Source organism: Asterias rubens, chromosome 18 (assembly GCF_902459465.1).
Source record: "Asterias rubens chromosome 18, eAstRub1.3, whole genome shotgun sequence".
In the NCBI taxonomy this organism is placed as follows: Eukaryota; Metazoa; Echinodermata; class Asteroidea; order Forcipulatida; family Asteriidae; genus Asterias; species Asterias rubens.
Window position 1 is genome coordinate 7,496,799 of NC_047079.1, and position 21,801 is coordinate 7,518,599.

The 21,801-nt window shown below is 38.0% G+C and overlaps 1 protein-coding gene and 1 long non-coding RNA gene across 3 annotated transcripts; both read left to right on the plus strand.

Annotated features, from left to right (window-relative positions):
* On the plus strand, window positions 1-4,307 carry LOC117302738. The gene is made up of 3 exons (XR_004520450.1): window positions 1-769; window positions 1,328-2,227; window positions 3,175-4,307. It is a non-coding gene; the product is annotated as an uncharacterized LOC117302738 (long non-coding RNA).
* Window positions 4,308-9,395: 5,088 nt separating this feature from the next.
* LOC117302117 (solute carrier family 12 member 9-like) lies at window positions 9,396-21,332 on the plus strand. Of its 2 annotated transcripts, XM_033785917.1 has the most exons (15): window positions 9,396-9,608; window positions 10,257-10,309; window positions 10,448-10,663; window positions 11,339-11,473; window positions 12,766-12,900; window positions 13,206-13,505; window positions 13,867-13,974; window positions 14,572-14,683; window positions 15,091-15,248; window positions 15,729-15,814; window positions 16,007-16,131; window positions 16,503-16,695; window positions 17,200-17,365; window positions 18,684-18,842; window positions 18,994-21,332. In XM_033785917.1, the coding sequence occupies exons 3-15, from the start codon at window positions 10,462-10,464 to the stop codon at window positions 19,845-19,847; spliced, it is 2,733 nt and encodes a 910-aa protein (XP_033641808.1). In that variant the 5' UTR covers window positions 9,396-9,608; window positions 10,257-10,309; window positions 10,448-10,461; the 3' UTR covers window positions 19,848-21,332. The 2 variants fall into 2 exon arrangements, with proteins under 2 accessions (XP_033641808.1, XP_033641807.1); XM_033785916.1 differs by lacking the exon at window positions 10,257-10,309 and having other exon boundaries at window positions 10,431-10,663.
* Window positions 21,333-21,801: the final 469 nt, after the last annotated feature.

Sequence of the window (21,801 nt, forward strand, 5' to 3'; positions counted from 1 at the left end):
GGTAAATTAGATACTATATTATTTCATATAGAATGAAACAGTGGTGGCGCCATACGGAAACTTTTCCTAAGGTCTGACTAGCATAGTACTTAGTCTTGTTTCAAGACGCTCAATCTCATTTTCTTGTGGTGATCGAAATAACTCGCCTAAGGACAGTTAAAACAAGATCCTTAACAAAATAAAAGATAATCTCTTGAACCAAACTAAGAACTATGCTGTCAACGGTAAAAGCGAAGAACTCACATCGATGTCCCTGAGTAACTGGAGGTCAATGAGGTCGGCGGTTTGCAGAGGTCACGTTCAACAGGTGATCAGGTATAAGTATCGGTAAGTGGAAAAGAGTCAACTCTTTTTCTCCCGGGATCCAAAATGTCTTATTTTCACTGATTTGAATTTTTTTGTTTATTTTCACAGATTTGAGACCTGACGCCAAGTCTTTGCAGCACAGGTTAAGTATTGGGCGAAGAGTGAGGGCAAGTGTGAAAGAAAAATTTCTTGCTTATAGTTTCTAACTTTCTCTGTTTGTTTGTGTTTATTTTCACAGATTTGGGACCTGAGATCAAGTGAGTTCAATAAAGTGTTTGCAGCACAGGTTAAGTATCAGGCGAAGTATTAGGTAAAGTTTGAGAGCAAGTGTGAAAGAAAAGTTTCTTACTTTTAACTCTTAACTTTTCCCTTCACGGGCCAGCTGTTACCTTGATTGTTTGCTAAAGTGGATGTTGTGGCAAACAGATGTCAGCTCTGGGACACTGTAGATGACATCAATTTGGTAAAGTATTAGGGTTTCTACAGGTTATGTGTAGGGTGAGCCTGATTTTGGCTAATTGATGTGACCCCAAAAATTTTAACCTTCAAGCAACGAAAGTCTTCCCAAAACCAAGATCATGTTTTCATCTTGAAGATGAGGTAGTTTGTTTGCTGAAGTTTTCACTGTGTGCTAAAGTGATGCCAACAGGGATTGGCTTCACAAAACGAAATTGGTTATGTATCGGGTTCAGCTACTGATGAGAAAACTTCCTACTAAACCGGACAACTCCATCAAGAAGTTTTAAAGATCACAAACAAACCTACTTAAGTTTGTTGATTACTTTGGAGCAAAAATACAAAAGAAATGCCCAAGAAAACAAATTCTTGTTTGAACCTTTCAGTATTTATAACCAGCAATCAAAATACTAGTCTCATTTTGAGATTCTGCAACAAAAAGCGTGAATGACCAGCCAATCGTCGGGGTAAAAGCAATTGATAAACCCATAACCTTTTACAAATTTCAATCTTTCTTGCAATCATTAAGACTGTGTCTGAATGTCTACTAATTTTTTGTCCTCAGTTTTGAGCAGTCTCTTGTGGAGTGGTGATGAATACAACCCAGACCTGTTTAATGGATGAACATCGTTGGAGCAGACAGGGAGTGATGACTACAAATGAACCTGTTTGGATGAGCATCGCTAGAAGTCAGCTACAGGGAGTTAACAACATCTTGTGCTGAGTTTGAAATAAATTATTTTGAAACTTTTGTGTGGAGAGAAGCTTAATCTAATCAGAATAACCATGTTTTGAAGGTTTCTAATAATCGATTTGAAAGCTTCATTTCAATCCTTTGCAATAAACACATCGTTATAACGAACCTGGGGAAACTTCATTAAAGTATGAGGTCTAAGATTGTCAGAAGAGTTTTCTCAAAAGAAAGAAACTTCAACTAAACCTGGAATGTTGAGTCTTGCTGTGTGTGCATGTTCAATGAGTTGAAGAAACTATTGGACCTTGGGGAGATTTTAACTACTTTCTGATAATAGATGTTAAATTTGCATCTGGGATAAAGATTATTAGTTTTGTTTTTTACCCATACACCGATGTGTCTTAGCACTGTATAGGCCTACTGGGTACTTTCTCAAGTCCTATGAGGGTCGTGGGTTCGAATCCCACCTGAGTAACATGCCTGGACTCTGGGAAAGTACCGAGTATACAGTGCTAACACACATCGGTGTATGGGTAAAAACCAAAATTATTATTTTCTAATACTTGTAGAAAGAGTTTATCAAAACTGTATATTTTCATCTTAAGGTTGTGAAGATGACTTTGTAGAAGGCCTCTACGCTACTTGGACGGTGTACCACCTGAGCTGAAGAAAGACTGTGTCCAGTCTAGCCAACTGACTCTCTACTACAACTCATGAGAGTCAAACCAGCCCTTTTTGGACTGGTGCAAAGAGTCGACAACAAACTACTTGGTAAGTTTGAACAATATTAATTTGGGTTTTTACCCATACACCGATGTGTGTTAGCACTGTATACTCGGTACTTTCCCGAGTCCTGTGAAAAAATATCACAGGCATTTTTACTCGGCTGGGATTCGAACCCACGACCTTTGCAATTCTAGACCAGTGTCTTACCAACTAGACTACCGAAGTTGCCCGGCAGCTAGAGGCAGTTCGGATCCTATGTTTGAACAAACTTATTCTAAAACCATTTTTATAGGATCTGGGTTTTTTTTGTAGGACACAAAACACAATGTCCAAAGATTTACATCAAACAGTTAGAAGATGTTGATGGAAGAAAGCTTTCCTTAAAATATTACTTGCTGAGGTGCTGTATTTTTTTTTTTAAATGAGTACAAAAAGTCACGAAAATAATTTTTGTCTCAGGAGACAAAAATTATATGACCATGTAAAACATAATTTCGTGACAATTTTACCCATTTAAAAAAATAACCTACAGCACCTTAGTAGGTAATACTTTAAGGGCAGCTTTCTATTATCATTCTTCAAACCGTGTACATTTAATGTAAATCTGTTGACATTGTGTTTTGTGTTACAAAAAGTACCAAAATCCTAGAGGGTTCCATCCCACAAATTTGTCAAATGAGTGGCTGCTTGATGGTTTCAATTCGGTGTTGAAGGAATAAATTTATTCCCATCCTTTTGAGCTTTTAATAAACACGTCGTACAAGTATACTGTTGGAACACTTCATTATAATAGGAGGTGAAGTTTGTCAGGAAAGATTTTCGAAAGCACAGATAATTCAACAAAACCTGGAGTGTTCAATAAGTTGAAGAACTGATTCGAGCTTGAGGAGAATTTCCTTTGCAAGCATTTAGAAGTATAGTCCTCAAAACAACTAATATTTGTGTTGAAGTAGTTTATAAAAATTAATATTAGAAAAAATGTTCTACCACAGATTGAGATGATGACCTGCACACAACATTGAGGCTAATCAACACTCATTGGACTGAGTGCAACCAGCTGAAGAGGACTGTACCAGTTGAAGCTCCTTGACTCTATGCTACAAGTTTAAACGCTCAAGGGACATTAATTTTGGGCTATGGCCATTGATGGCCTACCAATGCTTTATGAACTCGGTGTCGCCATCTGAAGAAGAACTGTATAAAGTCTAGCTCCCTGACTCTATACTACAAGTTTAAACACGCTCAAGGGACATTAATTTGAGGCTATGGCCAACCAACGCTTTTTGAACTTGGTGTCATCATCTGAAGAAGAACTGTATCATAGCTCCCTGACTCTATGCTACAATGAGTTCAACTGTATCAAGTTTAGCTACCTGACTCTATGCTATGTGTCCACGAATGTTGTGATGATAATAACCACAACTTTTTGAACTAATCAGCTGAAGATCTGCATCAAAGACTATATGATAAAATAAGATGTTTAACTGTTTTCTGAACTATCACTTCTCAAATGGAGATTATACACATGGTTATACCTGCAAGTTTACTAGTCGTAGTTACTTCTTATTTTCACACCATGCAAATCTTCAATGCTTTTTGGACTGTCACCAACTGAAGAAAGACTGTGTCAAGTGATCTCTACATGTTTGAACTGAAACAAGCTGGACCATGAGGGCGCCTTACTGTATGATGTCAACACTCAAGGGGATCGGACCAATGATGTCATACCTGAATGTGTGGCTGTGGCTATGGCTGCAGTTGTTGTTATGGGAGTCACATTGGTTTAAGAATTATTAACTCTAAAGATGGAACAGCTTTTGAAAAGAAAAAAACAAATAGCTTAATCAGGTAACCAACAATGTTGGAATCCAAGCGCAATTATGAGACCTGAACTTGGTGTTTTTGTGGTTTTTTACCCAAAACGTTCGACTACAAAATGATTAAAAATGCCAAGAAAAGACAAAACTTGATTGCAGGGAAGATTAAAACAAAATTAATTTCTATTTAAACAAAACTCAAGTTACCAAAGTTCTTTGACATGTTCAACATCATGGCAAGAAAAGCTCAGCTTAAGTCATTTTGTTATAATGGTAAACTGTTTGTGATGAAGGAAGAAAACCTTTTGACAAAACTGCAATGTTATTATGTACAACTATCTTAGTGTATTTTGAGATAATAATTTCATTTTGTGAGATGATCAATAAGGTTTTCTAGGCCCTTCATATTATCCTAGTAAAGTAAACTTTATAGTAACTATTATATTTCAAAGATGTGTCGGAAATTTCAAAGTGTATAATAATTTGAGCGCAAAGTAGACGAAGCATGTTCTATATCGAAGAATGTGAGCAGGAATGTATTGCAATGCGAACTTTAGGTAAACCTACACTATGTAACAAGATGCTTCAATATTACTTTAATTTGTGTCATAATTTAAAAATGGTGTCTGCTCTATGTTCTGACACCTCTATGCTCTGACACCCCTCCATTGTTCCGATTAAGCCTCGTGCTGTACATGCATAGGGAGGTGGTTGGGTTAGGATTAGAAAATAGTATGGGGTGAGGGACATGCTGGTGTCAGAAAGTAGGGGTGTTGGAACATAGTGTGTACCTATATGCAATTAATTAGCACACCTGTTGTAAAATGTAGCAAGCTCTAAATAAAAGTTGATTATTATTATGTTATGTAAACTCAAGTATAATTATGTCTGAGCCAATTCTGATGTTTAAATCACAGGACCTAGGTTTATAAAGCAAGCAAAACATTTTGCCTTGCAATCAATTTTAACAATAGTCAATACATGGTAATTTTTGGTTAGCGAAAGGTTGCTGTTGGTTTAAAACTTTGTTTCAGTGAAGTTCTAGAATTTTGGCAGTGGAACACTGTCGCTGCACACAATGAAGTTTGTACTTATTGCATCATCTTATTGCTTAGCGTACTTTGAATGTTATTATTAAAATAATTTTTTTAATTAAAGTATGGTTTTATTATGTGAGAAAAATTAAGAAATGTAAAGACGGGTGTCAAATAGAAGAATAAAATGACGAGCACCCTACCCATGTGTTTAATGGGGCAATGGCCTACTGAAATCTTTGTTTGTTGTTATGAACACATTATTTTTTATGAAGATATCATTCAGATAATGGTGATCTTACTGGGGGGGGGGTTATAAAGAACCTTTTAGGGTGGTAATTATCAAAATAATTGTAAATGTTTCAAGCTGACGAAGTCCGTCCCGCTATACAATACAAGTTTGCCAAAGAAGTAGCCCCCCCCCCCCCGCCCTATAGTTTACTAGACTGCGCCGGGGGGGGGGGGTAATAAATAAGGCTTGTTATTTGTATAGATAATGTTTATATTCTTATTATGTCGTCTTATAGAAAACTTCCCACAAGGGGAAGAGTGATTGGTCAGAAGTTTCGCGGGCGCCGCCCAGAGCTTGACCTCTGTAAAAACAAGTCACAAGAGGGCGCCCCATTATGCGCCGTTAGAAAATCCACTACGGTACGGTGCTTTGATGATGATAGATCATGGATAGGGCTTTAGACTGAGGGTGTGGCAGGAGATTCTGTTCCCCCGGAGATTCGCCCCCCCCCCCCCCCCCCCATAATTGCGAATTATGTACAAACAACTTCTGATAGCACCCTCTTTTTAATCCTCCTCCTCGGCCTACGTTAATGTTCTATGAGGGGACCGAATCTGCGGCGCCGACAGAATTCCCTGGGACAGGGGCACTTCCGGCGCGCTTGACGCTTGTTGTTGTATCCAACTTTCAACACAGTTTATTTTTAAAAAAAAAGCAATTAAAAACTTACAAAGGGATATTTTGATGTTGTCTTCCTACCCACCCTAGCGGAAACCAATTCTCCCGGTTCTCTGGAGAAACTGTTTCTAGTGTGGTAGCACTACCCTCTTTTTATGACAGAAACTGACTGCTAACTTCAACTCTTGATCGCTGCAAAAAAAACAAAAAAAAGTCACAAGAGGGCGCCCTAATTATGGGCCGTTAGAAAATCCACCAAGTGCTAGCATGCTGTGATGATAGGTCGAGGGGTGTCAGTGGCGCGCGCTTGTACCAAACCTTTAACCATGGAGGTTCTACCTCCATGCTTCAACTTCACAGTTTCTTAAATTAAAAAACTTACAAAGGGATGTTTGCAGGTTGTCACCCTACCCACCTGAGCAGGAACAATCCTCCCGCGGCGCTGGAGAAAAATGTGTGGTAGATAGGCCACAGCTAGCAATACACCCTCTTATGATGAATAACTGACTGCTGAAATGTAGTGTTTTTATAATTATTAAAATCCGGAGACAATAAAAAGGCCGCACATTGTTAGGGGTTGCTCACTGGTACATAGTCATCTGCTGGCAGCTTTATTCAAAATCCAAAGAAAACCGATCCGCCTCTCTATAAAAATGGCTCCATGAGCCGGTCTCCTCACTGGCTTCATCCACCAAAATATTGGAATTGACTCTATCATTGTTTACCAATGTGCCAACTTTTAGAGACCAACACAGAATAAGGACGCAACACACAGACCGGCCCACCGTCTACAAACCCAGCTAAAATTCCATGAAGAGCTACAGATTGAAAATAAAATAGTTAGTAATTTATTTTGTATAAAATGTGCACAACTAGTTTAAATACCAGGAATGAAGACGATATTGATACTAATTATTTAAAAGATAAAATAATCCCACTAACTAAGTTATGCCTTTTTACATCCTTGCGTTTTGTATCAGTGCGACTACCGTTAAAGCACAATGGCGCCCTCTATCGGTTAACAAAGTCATTCAACAAAACTGTCTATCACCCCCGTAACAAAAATGCCCATGGGTGCACAAAATTGTGTTTGTTAAGGTTTTTGTGGCCTTTATCTAAAAGCATTCATTTCGTACTCCAAAATAGAAGCAGCAATCTATTCAGCTGATCTTAACATTAATTTTTGTGTAACTTGAACCATCACCGTAATCAAAATTTATTCAGTTTCTCCTAGTGTGGATTAAATAACTAATTTAAAAACAGTGTAAGAATAGTTTTTATGTTTAATTCAATTATTGCTTATAACATAGGGCTACCCTCCTCCCGCCTGATATCCATCTTTCATTCTTCAAACGACGCCCATTGGATCCCATATCCTCTATTTTTACACGCAACTAGGTTTCCACTAGAATCATGTGATAATCTTCTACTACAAAAAAGAGTAAGTGGGGGAAGACAGGTTGTTACGTAGTTGATACAACAGATCATATAAATGTTTTATTTGGGTGGGGGGGGGGGGGGGCTGAGGTCTCCCGGATTGTTGTAGTATTGACTTAGTGTCTACTCGGGAGCAGATTATAGTGCGCGCCAATAACCATTGTGGCTCAGAACTGGTGAGCCGTACGACAAGTTCACTATCGGTTTATGATACTCATATAGACCTAGAGACTTACTGAACCGTTAAACTCCTTTTGAATCTATGCAATATTGACGGCCAAGGGCACATCCAGACTCTACAATAAGCTCACGCTCTTGTTTTTTCTATAACATGGTTTTAAAAACTTGACAGTCAATATTGTGATCTGGTTTGGTAAAGATCTGCAATGCACAGATTGGTGATGAACACCAAAGGGGACCTTTCATCAGAACATCACGTTTTGCATAATGTTTTGGTCTGCATGCTTCTAAACATTAGAGATGGAAGGGATGGTTGATTATTTTACTCCAGTAAGCTAATTGACAGAAGCTGTGATTTGAGGGATGTCTAACGACGAAAGAGAGGTTGAAGTTCCAGTGGTAGCAGAAGAGCAAGCAGAACGCCGCGCGGAGGAACATGATAGCTCTGCATTGGAAAGGTACGGGGTGATTGAGTGTGAAACTGACGGGATGACTAATATTGATGGTAGTTGCTATTCTCTGCAAATATCGTGGCATCTTCTAGTATTGCAAGTAACGTGTCTGTTTGTAATTGTGTTAGAAAAAAACTCCCAGGTGCCTTTACAGACTCTGGCTGCAAATTTTCTTACGGCATTTTTTAGGTCCGGTGATCATGCATGCGGTTCAATTTTTTTATTTCTACGTATTTCAAAATTTGACTTATTTCACGTCCTTTTTTTGAAAGAGGATGAACGAATTCAAGATATATGAAAGCGAAGCTTTCAATGATGCCCAGGTATGAAGTGTGACGTCAGATGCTATATGCAGCACCAAGAATAATTCTAAGTGTACGCTTCTGAACCCGCTCTCAAGAACATCAACTTGTTTTGCAGTCAAACCAGCGTTCCATACTGGAACCATGGAGACTGGAACGGCGTACTCTAACAAGGACCTCACATGCCCCTTATAAATCTGTCAAAAGGTCAGCTGTGGAGAGATTAAACACCAATTTGTTGTCTTCTTCTTTTTATGTATTTTTTTATATTTTTTTATAGTTGATTATTGGATTAAGAAGGGCCCAAATAGGCACTTGTGCCCATTTTTTAATAAATAGTGTAACATAATAGCAGAGAAGGTAATTAAAAGTTGTTAGATAATGTTCTTATGGTGACCCTACGTTTTAGGTTATTGACATTCAAATAGCCATCAGTTCTAAAAAATTAAAAAAAAAATCCCTAGGCTTTTGAAGTATTAGGGTATTAATGGAAAAAATTTGCCAATCCCGAAAAATGAACATTAGTCAGCCACCAACAAACACTATTGGTACAAATTGCCCATGGTGTTATGGCCTTGAAAATCACTTTCACGCTGTAAACGGTCTTTGAACTCAGGTGAAGGCAGTGGCCATGGATGCTCTGGTTGACCGCCAAAACCAAGGAGGAAATAAACATACAACAACCGAGAGCTATTCTTCGTCACATGATGATGTCATGAGACCAGGGTCACCTGATAATAAACCGATTGTATCGCGCGGTGCCGTGTTTGCTCGCGTAAATTTGGAACTTGCGCGACAAAGCTAGAGCGCAGTATTTTGCTGACTTGCTTTCAGTAAAACCAATTTCTAGGTTGGTTCTTAATTAATTCATGTGACAATGCGCTAGAAAATGGACTGGAAAACAAATTCAAGTGAAATTTAGCCATCAGTAGCTTGCGCGCGCAAATGAAATATACGTATGCACTGCCAATTATCAACCTCGTTTGCATGGTTAGTAAATCGTCGAACACATAGCGCTAGGAATAGCTTGGCAAATTAAAAACACCCTTGGAATCGAGCTTGTTTTAAGGTCACGTAAGGGTCACCAGTCAGTTGTCTCTAAAACTGAGCTAAGGGTCCCGTGCGTGATTTGACGATGACACAGGCGGTGTGTGGTGTCTGACAAAATTCATCCCTGAATTATTTGACGTTCGTTGAGTTGATATGACAATGTAAAGAATTGATTTCTGTGACTGTTTCCGATAATAATGAGTAGCATAAACGAAGGTGAAAGCAAAGGAGGAAACAGTAAAAGGTAAGGGTTAATTTATGAATGCCAGCCTTCGGCCCCCTACTCGATCGACGTACCGTCGTACGGTCTTGCAGATTGGCCTTGGCCCTTGCCCTTGGTTTTACCTGTATCGTTATTCTTTTGGGTTTACAACTTTTTAAATGATATGAAATTGTTAAGCTGGCATGTTGTGTGTTGACTTTAGTTTGGGAGTTCATGGTAGTTAAAACACGAATATTTACACCACACTTTTCCACTATTAACACACTTTGTCATTACTTAATTTTAAAAAAAACTACACTACAGACTGCAAACAAAAGTGTGGACTGAGTCAGCTTTCTTCAAGTTCAAAGTTTCATTCATTCAACAACACAGCCATTCGTGTAAATCAAGTTCGGAGCGATTTCATTTCTATTTCATCATCATAATTATTTATTATTGAAAACAACACATGACGATTGATACAACTTGGACAAATATTAACCAGAATTAGAAAGAGCATCATTCTGAACATGAATAAAAGTAATTAAACGCAGATTCAAACGACATGCAGCAGTCACTCCAGTTCAAGCTCTCTCGAAAGGTACACACAGGGCCAGGCCACTTTTTTCGCCCTAAATTTAGCTTTGGTCACTTGAATAATTTGATAACTTCAATTTCCATTTTTATAAGCTTTCATCCCAGCATATGGAACCACAGTCAAGTAGGATTCACTTGGGATTAAGATTCTCGTTCATCTTTATCTGTTCATTGATTCTCTGACCAGAGGTACGTTCATTCCAACTACCTTCAACCTACATTCTCAAACAGCCGTAACAATGTTCCTCTCCCCTTTTTCCATTTTAGGCTGACGCTGTGGTTAAAAAAAGAAACAGACATGCAACGAGCCGGCATGAATGAAAAATCACCGCTCCTAAGGTATCGATTGGACAGCCAAGATCACAGTGTCGAGGTACCGGACAATGATGGCAACCATGAAGTTCATGGCGCTGGATCTACCCGTCATCTAACGACATTCTTCGGCGTTTTTGTGCCATGTGTGCTGTCTATGTTCAGCGTAATCTTGTTTTTGAGAGTCGGTAAGTGGCATGTCTTAGTATTTTTTAGGAATAAAACATCTGTCCCCTTATAAATGTTGGAGTATTAGTTTGGTAGTCAAAACATTTACAATTCTGATAGCAACAAGAATTAAGAAATATTACCAGTTGGTTTTTATTTTTTAGAGTGAACATTTTTTATTTTTTGTTTTTTATTTTTTTAAATTTCATTTACCCTTCACTATGTGTGATAAACACCTGTAGCTTACTCAGTCCGTCTTTGGCTGAAAAAAAAAATCCCAATACCTGGATGGGGTTCCATGGTTTGCCCTTTCAGTGACTAGCCAGCAGGACAAGGGCCTAACTTCATGGCTCTTCTTATACTGTAAGCAAAGAAATCAGGGAATTCCACGCTTACATGAAAGCATATTTCACAGGTTAGCAGTGAATGTTTGATTTGACTTGCGTTCTCCATGTTCTTCGCTGACATAGCTAGCGCAGAAATTTGGCAACTGCCCTGTAAGCAAAGATTGGTGATCGTAAGCACAGAGTTTGACAGTAAGCAAAGCCATGAAATTGGGCGCAGCTGGCTTGTCATTTTGCTACTCCATCAGCTTTATAGTTCATAATTCCTATTAGCGAGACTTTAAAATAACAGCGAGACTTCAAGACTTCATAATAGCGAGACTTCAAAATTCTTATGTCTGTCTCTCTCAGGTTACGCTATCGGTGAGAGCGGCTTGTTACAGTCTCTGGGTATGTTTGCTTTGGGTTATTTCATCGTCTTGCTCACTGTTCTCTCCATCTGTGCCATTTCCACCAATGGAGCCATCGAAGGAGGAGGAGCATACTGTATCCTTTAAGGCACTGAAGATTTCTCAGAATTTGTCTTGAATTCTCCTTAACAAGTCTTTATATGTTCTTGAGGAAGTAAAGCACTTCACCAAAGGGAGAAAGAAACAACACATAATTATTATCTGTGTCCAAACCTGTAGTTTTGTATTTCAGTGCACATACAGTGTAGTTTCCCAAAGGGATGTTTCTGTGAATTGCAACTCAGGTTCACTACACTACACTGTGTAGTGTAGAAAAAATGAGTTCCGACCCTTTGGGAAACTTTCAATAGTTTGCAAGAGGGAATTTCCTGTCATTGGAGTCGAGAACAGGGACCCAATTTTGTAGTGCTATTTTGGGCTAAGAATTCACATGCACCGATTCTGATTGGTATCCTGCTAATTGTTGCTAAGCACAGAACTTGTAAACAAAGTTGTCTGCAAGCAGCTGTATGTAATTGGGCCCAGATTGTGAACAATGACGCCTGTATCACATGATGATGTACACAATACCATGATCCTGATCGACCTTTGACCCAATCACCACTACTGGTACAAAGATTAGAGATCAGAGTTTGTTCTCTGAGCTAGCCGCTACCAAAGTCTGTCCTACTTGAGATAATTTTTATCGATTGGTCATAAATTATCATGTAAACAATTGTTCAACAGGTACCAGTCTGAAAATTTGGTATTTAGTTGTTAAGGATTAAGACAGAATGCAAGACCCTTTATGCAACCTGTATTTAAAAGACCTGTTTGATTCAGACATTGTAGGCCTATTGTTTGTTTTCAAGTGATTATTGTTGTCCATGAACTCAAAATTCACATTGTTATCTGGGGTCATAGGCTTATGTTGATAAAAACCTTAAAAAACAAATAAAATGAATATGACACACAATGGCTTCCAATCAAACCCACATTGACCCACTTTCTAACCCACATTGACCCACTTTCTAACCTTTCATGCATTGCCAAACATTTCTTGCTGAAGTAAGATAAAAAAGGGAACAATTCAATTTAATGTAAAAATCTTCCTTGAAACTGTTTCCTTGTATTTTGAACAGCCATAGAAATATATCAGGGGAAAAACAATTTTTATGGAATTAATTTTACGTTCCAATTTATTGTAAATCCTGAAATAAGATACATTTAAAAAAGGTCAACTGTGTTTTTGTTTTTTTAACACAGATTCTTTTCTTCAGTTATTGCCAGTATCTAAACCCGTCCCTAAAAATAAAAGTTCAGATGCATATTTTTTTGGTGGAAATTATTTCTTTGTAACGAAAATTGACCTTAATTTGAGTTCATCAGTTATGATCAGCAGAGCTTTAGGACCAGAATTCGGAGGAAGTATTGGAGTCATGTTCTTCATCGCTAACGTATTCTCCTCAGCGCTTTATTGCATCGGCTTTGTAGAGGCTATTATGGATAACTTTGGAATTGGAGGTAAGATTTTAGGTCAGAAGTTTCTGCAAAGCTAACTGGAAAAATAGTAATTATTAATTATAAATTGGGATGATGTCCTGATTTCTTAAGGATGTGGCTACCTGATTGTCAGACTGCATCAAGCTTGGATCTTAATTCAAGTGTCATGGCAACCCACAATCTGTTTGATTAGAATACCAGTCAACTAGAATCTGGTGCTCTAGACTGGTCATCATGGAGACTTCGAGTTTCAGATTATTTTGTCTGGTACCCTGTATTTGCTTCTAAACCAAAGACTTTGATTTACGTTGATTTTGTTTTCACAGGAGCACTTCTCGTTGACAGACAGAGCGGACTTCCTATCGACCTTTGGTGGCCATTTTTGTACTCCTCTATCGTCCTCTTCTTCTGTCTCAGCGTCTGCCTCATCGGAGCCGGGATGTTTGCCCGTACCTCCTTCCTCATCTTCTTGGTTGTCATGGCAACACTCGTAACGGTGATTGTGAGTTTCTTCACCAAGCCAGCAGGGGATATGCCGATCCCGCACAACAATCCAATTCATAATGTGACGTCTAACGCTTCGTATACCGGCTTCAAATGGACTACGCTACAGAGCAATCTGTACGGTGAGTATGCCAATACTTTAAGGATTTAAATGCGACACCACTAGTCTCGGTTTATAGATCTTATGGTACATGACGTCGTCAGAGTCGAGAGTAATGTATTGAGAGAGTTGCGACAAAGAGGGACCAGTTTTCTTCGATGATGTGGTTGCTGGAGGCCATTTTGGAACCAGATGCTGCACAACCACATTGGCAGACTAGTATGGCACCTTGTATACGCCAATGTGTTTTTTGGACACAAAGTGACTTCTAATTGCAAGTTCCCATAACTCTCTCAATCTGGCTTTGGATATTGTTTGTGGAGGGTGCCAACTCAGATTACCATCTCATATAAACATTTCACTTTCTCTTTCAATTTCCGCAGAGGACAATATTCCTGACTATACGACAGGCAAGGATGTGAATTTCCTTGTAGTGTTCGCCGTGTTGTTCAATGGATGCACAGGAATCATGGCTGGAGCCAATATGTCGGGTCAGTAAAGCCGATTGTGCCCCTGATAGTTTTGAAAAAGTTAGGGTTAAGTTTTTTTTGTCCTGATTTTACAGATGCTTCTGTCATGTCTGTAGATGTTTGACCAGCTGGGAGGCCAATTTCATGAAGCCTGTAAACACAAATACTTGCTAAGCACAGAATAGTACTGCTGAGCAGAAACTCTTTACCAGCCAAAATTACATTAAGTTTGCATTGTTGTGGCTTATTTTTTGCTTAGCCCTTATGAAATTGGGCCCAGGTCTTACCCCTGGAGTGCGTTGTGGTGTTGCACGTCCATTCAGTCCAGGGTATTGGACTCAAGTTCTGATCGCTTATTTATCAGAAAATGAGTTCATGTTTCTCAAATATATTAGGGTTGTTGTCTGTTCTTGTATGCTGCAGTTGACTGTCAGAGATGTAGTTAGTACCTTGTTTGAGTGGATTTAGCTAAAATGGCTGGACGGTTTTTGCCATTTTTTCAACAAGTTGACACTCAGCTGGAACTTTAACTAGTGATTTTAATACATTATTATCATAATTATGTTGACAAAAAAAATCAGCATTTTGTTGACAAAAAATCTGTTGAAATGTTTGTAGGTGAGTTGAAGAACCCAGGTAGATCGATTCCCAGGGGCACTCTAGGAGCTTGTCTCTTTACTGGATTGATTTACGCCTTAGTAGCGTTCCTCGTTAGCGCAACCTGCTCAAGGTAAGACTAAGATTCGCCCATCTCTAGATTTTTCTTGTTGTTCTTGTTGTTTTGCTTTTTATGACAGTAGTTCATTCTGATTGAAATGTTTAAGGTATCGTAAAGAATTGGTAAGGATAAACAACATAATTGCTTAATTTCAATCTGAAAGCCTACTTAGTTTGAAGTTCCTACCACAACAAAATAATAATAATAATTTTCCTATACATATAAAAAAAGTCATATATTTGAGAAAACTAGGTGAAAACCCGACTAAAAAAAACGCAACAGCTGATTTTGGTTGTTACAACCGAAACTAAGTTTCCTTGCTTAAAATTCTGCATGGTGTTTCACTATTTTTTGGAAAGAAAGTTTGTTGGCTAAAGTTGTCATCTAAATTCCCCTTCTCAACTCTTGTTCATATTCAGAGAACTTCTGCAGAATTCTTACGGCTTTCTGCAGCAGATTAATATCTTTCCACCGGGTGTGGTTGTCGGAATCCTAGTAGTCTCTTTATCAGCCGCTCTTACAACTCTCATTGGAGCATCTCGAGTCCTCCAAGCCATCGCTAAGGATGCTGTATTCGGTAAGTTCCTTAAAGACACTGGACACTATTAGTAATTGTCAAAGACCAGTCTTCTCACTTGGTGTATCTCAAATTATGCATTTTGGGATATTTGTTGACAGCTGCTCAGCAAGAGGATTTGGTGTTAATAACAACTTCCTTTGAGTTGACTAAAACATAATATTTACAGGTTCCATATGGTGGAACAACTGTGTAAAAGTTGGGGGTCGGCCTATCGGTATCTTTCCTTGCCTTCCACCTCTAGGACCCTGGTTCGAATCTTACCGGGGGCACTATGTGGATTGAGTTTTCAATCTCTACCTGACTGCCTGGGTTTCCCCCTGGATTAGTCCTCCCACATCTGAAACAAACATCTAAAACTGAAAAAAAAAAATTGCTGTGATAAATTTTGTTAATGATTACTGATTAGTATTTGACAGTATGATCAATTAAAAAAAAAATTACCAACTATTTTCTTTTCTGACGTTCTCGTTTTTCAAGGTGTTATTCTTCTGCCAGTACACAAAGGGATCACAAAGGATGGTAATCCCATTGTTGCAGTTCTTGTCTCTTGGTTTCTTGTCCAGGTATATACAACCAATGCAAATATTGTTTTTAACAAATTAATAGTGTGAACTTATTTTTATATAACTTGTATATTTGGTATTGCCGTAACACCATGTATGTATCTACTTGCTTGGTAATTATGATTATAAACTCATCTGAAGATTACTTAAATAGTTACAAATATTTTGTGCTAATTTATCTTGCCAAAACAGCTTGTTCTATTGATGGGATCATTGAACACCATCGCTCCCTTGGTCACCATTTTCTTCTTGCTGTCATACACGGCCACCAACTTGGCTTGTATGGCCATGCATGTTGCATCAGCCCCGAACTTTAGGTAAAGTGGTTTGAGAAAAAATTGTATCTGATATTTTGACAAGTAAAAGTATAGTTATCTCTACTTAATTAGGTTTAGCATTAAGGGTTTATATACCCTTTATAGATAAAGTTTTTGGTCGTGGCATGAATCCCTACCCACTGTCAGGGCTCATTGTGAGGGAAGATGAATGTAGAGCGTAAACTAGGTCATAAACAGGCTTTAAACTACTGTGAATGAAGATGTATGTACATCCAAACCTAGATCCTAAACCAGAGCAAACCTAGACCCTAAACCAGTTCTGAAAACAAACCCAACACTAGAACCATCGTTCCAAAAAGTTCCTTGATGTTGACTGTTTTGCTTCTTCTTGCCCATGCCACCTTCTCCAGGCCGTCCTTCACGTACTTCTCATGGCACACATCGCTTCTTGGGATCGTGTGTTGTCTGGTCATGATGTTCCTCATCAATCCACTCTGGGCATCCATCAGCATCGTTGTCTTCATCCTCCTCTTTATCATCATCTCGTTCCGCATCAGTGAATCGGACTGGGGTTACATCACACAGGCGCTCATCTTTCATCAAGTGAGTGGATTTTTATATTAATTTTAGTTTGACCCTTACACCGATGAGTGTTAGCAGTGTATTGACCCCTTGTACGCACATCACACGCTCACCATTTTGAATAACCCACGGTGACATTGACCAGGTTATTCTGATGATGACGTGTGGTGAATTGGGTCAATACTCGGTACTTTCATCAGTCGCTCTGTGAACAAAATCACAGGCATATTACTTGTGTGGGATTGGAACCCACGACCTTTGCAGTTGTTCATGTCCAGTGTTCATGTTCAACTGTAGTGTCTTACCAACTAGTCCACTGAGATTGCCCGGTAGGTAGAGGCAGTCATCTGTGTCTTGAAATCAAATCGGTTTCTTAATCTGGAGGTCATTGGTTCTAGTCCTGTTGCAGTCAATTTTTCTTTGTTCAAACCCAAACTATCTGAAATCAATCAAGTCATAAACAAAGGACCATGGTAAACAACTCAAATTTGTTGGGTTAAAATATTTCCTTTTTCTTGTCGGCAGGTTCGTAAATATTTACTACGTCTTGACGTCAGAAAAGATCACGTCAAGTTCTGGCGCCCTCAGATGCTCCTACTAGTTGCGAATCCTCGTTCGTGCTGTGAACTCATCAGATTCGTCAACGACATGAAGAAGAGTGGATTGTATATTCTGGGTCACGTCAAACGAGGTCAGAAAAAGAATTAATTTATGAAATATTTTGCCATTTTGTGAAGCCTAATTAACTTTAAAAATATAAATTGTTATGAAGTTAAATGTTTTTGTTATTTAAGAGTGCGTTGTCCATGTTTCATGCTATGATTCAATGTATCTGGATATTTCAATATTGTTTGTTTTTACCCAATACTGTGGTGTGTATTAAGCCCTGTATACTCTTCTTACTTTTCTGAGCTCTGTGAAAAATCCAAAGGCATATCACTGGGTTGGGATTCAAACCCACGACCATTTTATTTCTGACTAACAAAACCACCAAGCTAGCCCAGTAGCTAGAGGCAGTTCAAATCCTATGTGTTGACTGCGGGTTCTGCAATGATCTAATAGGTGTTAGTTTTGCATCAGGGATATAAGCTGTTATACAATTTTGATTTAAGTTACAAAAGCTGTTAAGAAATTGTTTACAAATTGTTTGAACATTATTGTGATTTTTATTGTTGATACCATTTTAAACATTTTTTGTAAGCTACTTGAAAAGTGTTCAGAAACTATTTAGAAACTGTTTTGAAACTATTTTGAAACTTTTTAAAGACTATTCAAAAACTTTGTTGAAACTAATTTGAAATTCGTCAAAAACGGTTTATAAACATTTCCAAAACTATTTTGAAACTGTTCAGAAACTAGGTTGAACACTAAAGAATCCCTTGCCACATACTTTAGCTAGTTTTAAAGCACAGCACTCAAATTGGAATTTTTAATAGGTGGGCCATGTGGTGCTTTTCCTGGCTGGTCCAGAATTTTAACCTTTTTCTTTTTTCTATATTGGCTTGTTGTAAAGATTTTGCGCTGTTGTCGTCTGTCCGTAGTTTTTATTTAAATTTGGCTGTTTTTCTATTTTAAATAATGCTCTTAATCATTTAGTATTTATAAATATATATTTTATATTTTAGAATACAATTTTAAAATTTTGATTTGTTTGTAGTTGCTGGGCACCTCTGAAAAACAGTGTTTCACTGAGAGGTTATATAAGAGGGTATATAAGAAATAAATAAATAAACTATTTAGAATCTATATAGGATTTGAGGTATTGCATGGTGAGGTATCAATATATATTTGGTTTGCGGTAACACCATGTGTGTATCTACTTGCCATGTAGAGTTTGTTCTTAGAGAACTGTCTTTATTCTACTACTGCGGAGTAGATTTACCGGATGTTCGGGAGACTTTTCAGTTCTGAAAAGAACTGTCCTGCTTTTTAGAAGCTATTCAATATATATTCATAACCTGTACTTGTGAACTATTAACAATAACTCATCCTTACAACTTTTCTTCAAGGTGTTTTGGATGAGGGTTACTCCGATCCTGTCCAGAAGGAATACCCAGCATGGATCGTCCTGGTAGAGAAACTTAAAGTGAAAGCATTTACTGAACTGACTCTCGCTCCAACGATTCGGGAAGGAGCTCAACATCTCATGAGGATTTCAGGACTTGGAGGTAAGGAGAAAGCTGAGTTTCTGTTAAGTAATAATTTTACGGAAAATTATTTTGAAAATAAAGGGAAATCTGATATTTTGTGGCGTGTCAAAAAGACAGAATAGTTTAACGCTTCCTCTAGTTAATAAATATTTGGTTTATTTTCTTGTAGGTATGAAACCAAATACAATAATTCTAGGTTTCTACGACAGCTGCCCATCCAAAGATTCATTCGATAAATGCAAAGTGACGAATAACCATGGCAACATATACGGAACAGAAGATTCAGGCATTGAGGAAGAGAGAGGAGATCCGTTGAATGCCTTTGAGCCCGTCAGACAGTTCAATAGTCCAAACAGACTGTCCATCGAGGAATATGTTATGATCATCAGCGACAGCATCCGATTAAGGAAGAACGTCTGCCTCATGCGTTACTTCAGTAAGTTTGACCGGGATGCCATCGCTGCTAGCAAGACCCCGGCGTTCATCAATGTCTGGCCCATCAACTTCTTCAAGCCGGAGACCAGCGGGTACCTGGATACTGCATGTATCTTCCTATTACAGCTTGCCTGCGTCCTCCATATGGTCCGTGTCTGGAAGAAGCACACCTTACTACGAGTGTTCCTGTGCAATGGTGCCGATGATGACAGCTCCATCAGCAAGCACAGACGAGAGAAAATGGAGAAGTTTCTAAATGAGTTGCGCATCAAGGCCACGATCATCATGGTCAGCAACAGCAACATCCAGCCGTTTGCCGTTATGAAGGATGACATGGGTGCTAGTAGTGACCACGGCCATGCCCAGTTGGTTTACTCCCAGGTCTCCGATACGTACATTCAAGAAGTCAACACTATGATCAAGAATTACTCAAAGAACACCGCTGTGAACTTCTGTTACTTACCGCTACCTCCAACAGATTCCACTCAGCAAGCTGATTACATGCGACATCTAGATGCGCTGACCTTTGACCTGCCCCCAACCGTTCTTGTTCACGGTATACAAGAAGTAACATGTACAGCACTCTAGAAGACGTCGTGTCAAAGTTCATACAGATTCCTTTTATGCATCTAATGCTTTTATATTTGTAATTATTTTGTACTGTGCCTTTACATTTTATTTATGATAATGATATTAATTAAAGCATTTTTTTCAAGGACATGTCTTTTTTTTTCTAGTTTGGCTACTCAGAAAAGGCTTTCACCATTAGTTGAAAAATAGAAAAACCAAAATATTTTGAGGGAAAAAGAGTGACTTGTTTTGGTGAAAACTTGAATTGAAATTACTCAATTAGTGACAGAACAAAAAAGATCTTGTTGTAAATTGGAATGAGGACCAACCGTTTAATGACTATTTAAAGCCAATGGCCTTGAACTACGTCTTCACTTCTTATCAGCCATTTGTTCCCTTTTGTAAAGAATGCATCTATGACAGGCCTGGGATTTTATCATTTAGAGGGCTAGGCCATTTTCTTAAAGGCAAAATTTTTGTTTTGATAAACAAAATGGGGAACCATCGAACATTTTTGGTGTAAAGTTGTAGGATCCAAGATCAGGCACCTGCCTAAACTCAAGTAAAGTTTATTTGCTCAACAAATAGATGGGCTTTCGATCTTTCATCAAGGGCTTTTGTTTTGCTAACTCACTTTTTGAACCCTATATTTAATTTAAATTATGATATTGTGAGAATTAAAAACTTCAAGCTGTGTTGCAACTAACATCACAAAATATATAAAATTGTTCAATCAAATTGTGTCAATTTTAAATTGCAATTGCAACTTTTTGTTTTAGTATAACTTAAAAGTTTTGTTACGTTTCCCTTAGGTTATTTTATAACAAGACTATACCATGAAAGTAACTTTTTAAACAAGAAAAAAAAAATATAGACAAAAATAGAAAACATGAACTCTTTAAATATTGTTAATAAGGAAAGAAAATTGCTGCATATTATGAGATTTATCATCCATGGTATGGTAGAAAAGAATAGCATTTGTAATAGCATTTTTTTTCTGCATATTATATTTTTTTGTAAATTTTGTTAAAACATAAGAAAACAAATTGAATTTAGAAAGGAGCATAAACTGTGGAGCAAATGTTAAACCTATTTTATGAACAACGTTTTGTGTTGGTATATATTTGAGATCAAAGAGCGAGTCACATTTTAAGGCAGTGTACAAACATTGCTCTGTAGAAATTTGTTGCCAGAGCCAAAATGTTCATACTGATGTGGTCGGAACCCTGTTTAAAAGCTGCAAATTCTCCCTGAATCTGCTATTTCCATGTTCTGATTATCAAATCTGAAAATCTATCTGATTATGGAAATCTTTTCACTATTTATGTTGAATGCAATTTAATTATCTCCCTGATATGAAAACAATCTTCCTGATTGCAAGATAAAGGTGTTGGTAACTGTAGGTGTTGGTAACTGTAGCTATCTGTCTGAAGGCACTGGACACCTTTGGTACTTTGTCAAAAAGATTAGTATTCTCACTTGGTGTATCCCAACATAGGCCCCTATGCATAAAATAACAAACCTGTGCAAATTTGGGCTCTATATTGGTCATCGAAATTGAAAGAAAATAATGAAAGAACAACACCTTGTTTCAGTAGGTGTACTCTCACATGTATGATAAAGGCTACAGGCCTGAAGTCTTTCTCAGATTCAAATACTTTAGTCCGAAATTATCTCTCTAAAAAACTGTACGTTATTTACTTCATAGTGATTCATTTCTCACAATGTTTTACACTTACAACAGCTCTCCATTGCTCATTATTGTGAGTAACTACCAAACGTGTCCAGTGCCTTTCTGGGGTAGTGCCTTTCTGGGGTCCCAATTCTTAGAAGCAAAATGATGGTTAGGAGGTGTGGTTTTCGGAGTGATCAGTGGTGTTTTCTTGACGTTTCGACCAGTGCTCTCTAGTATTCAGTATGTTATTTGATTTGTGCGTTTTGCTGTAATGTTAATGTCTGAAATCCTAATGGC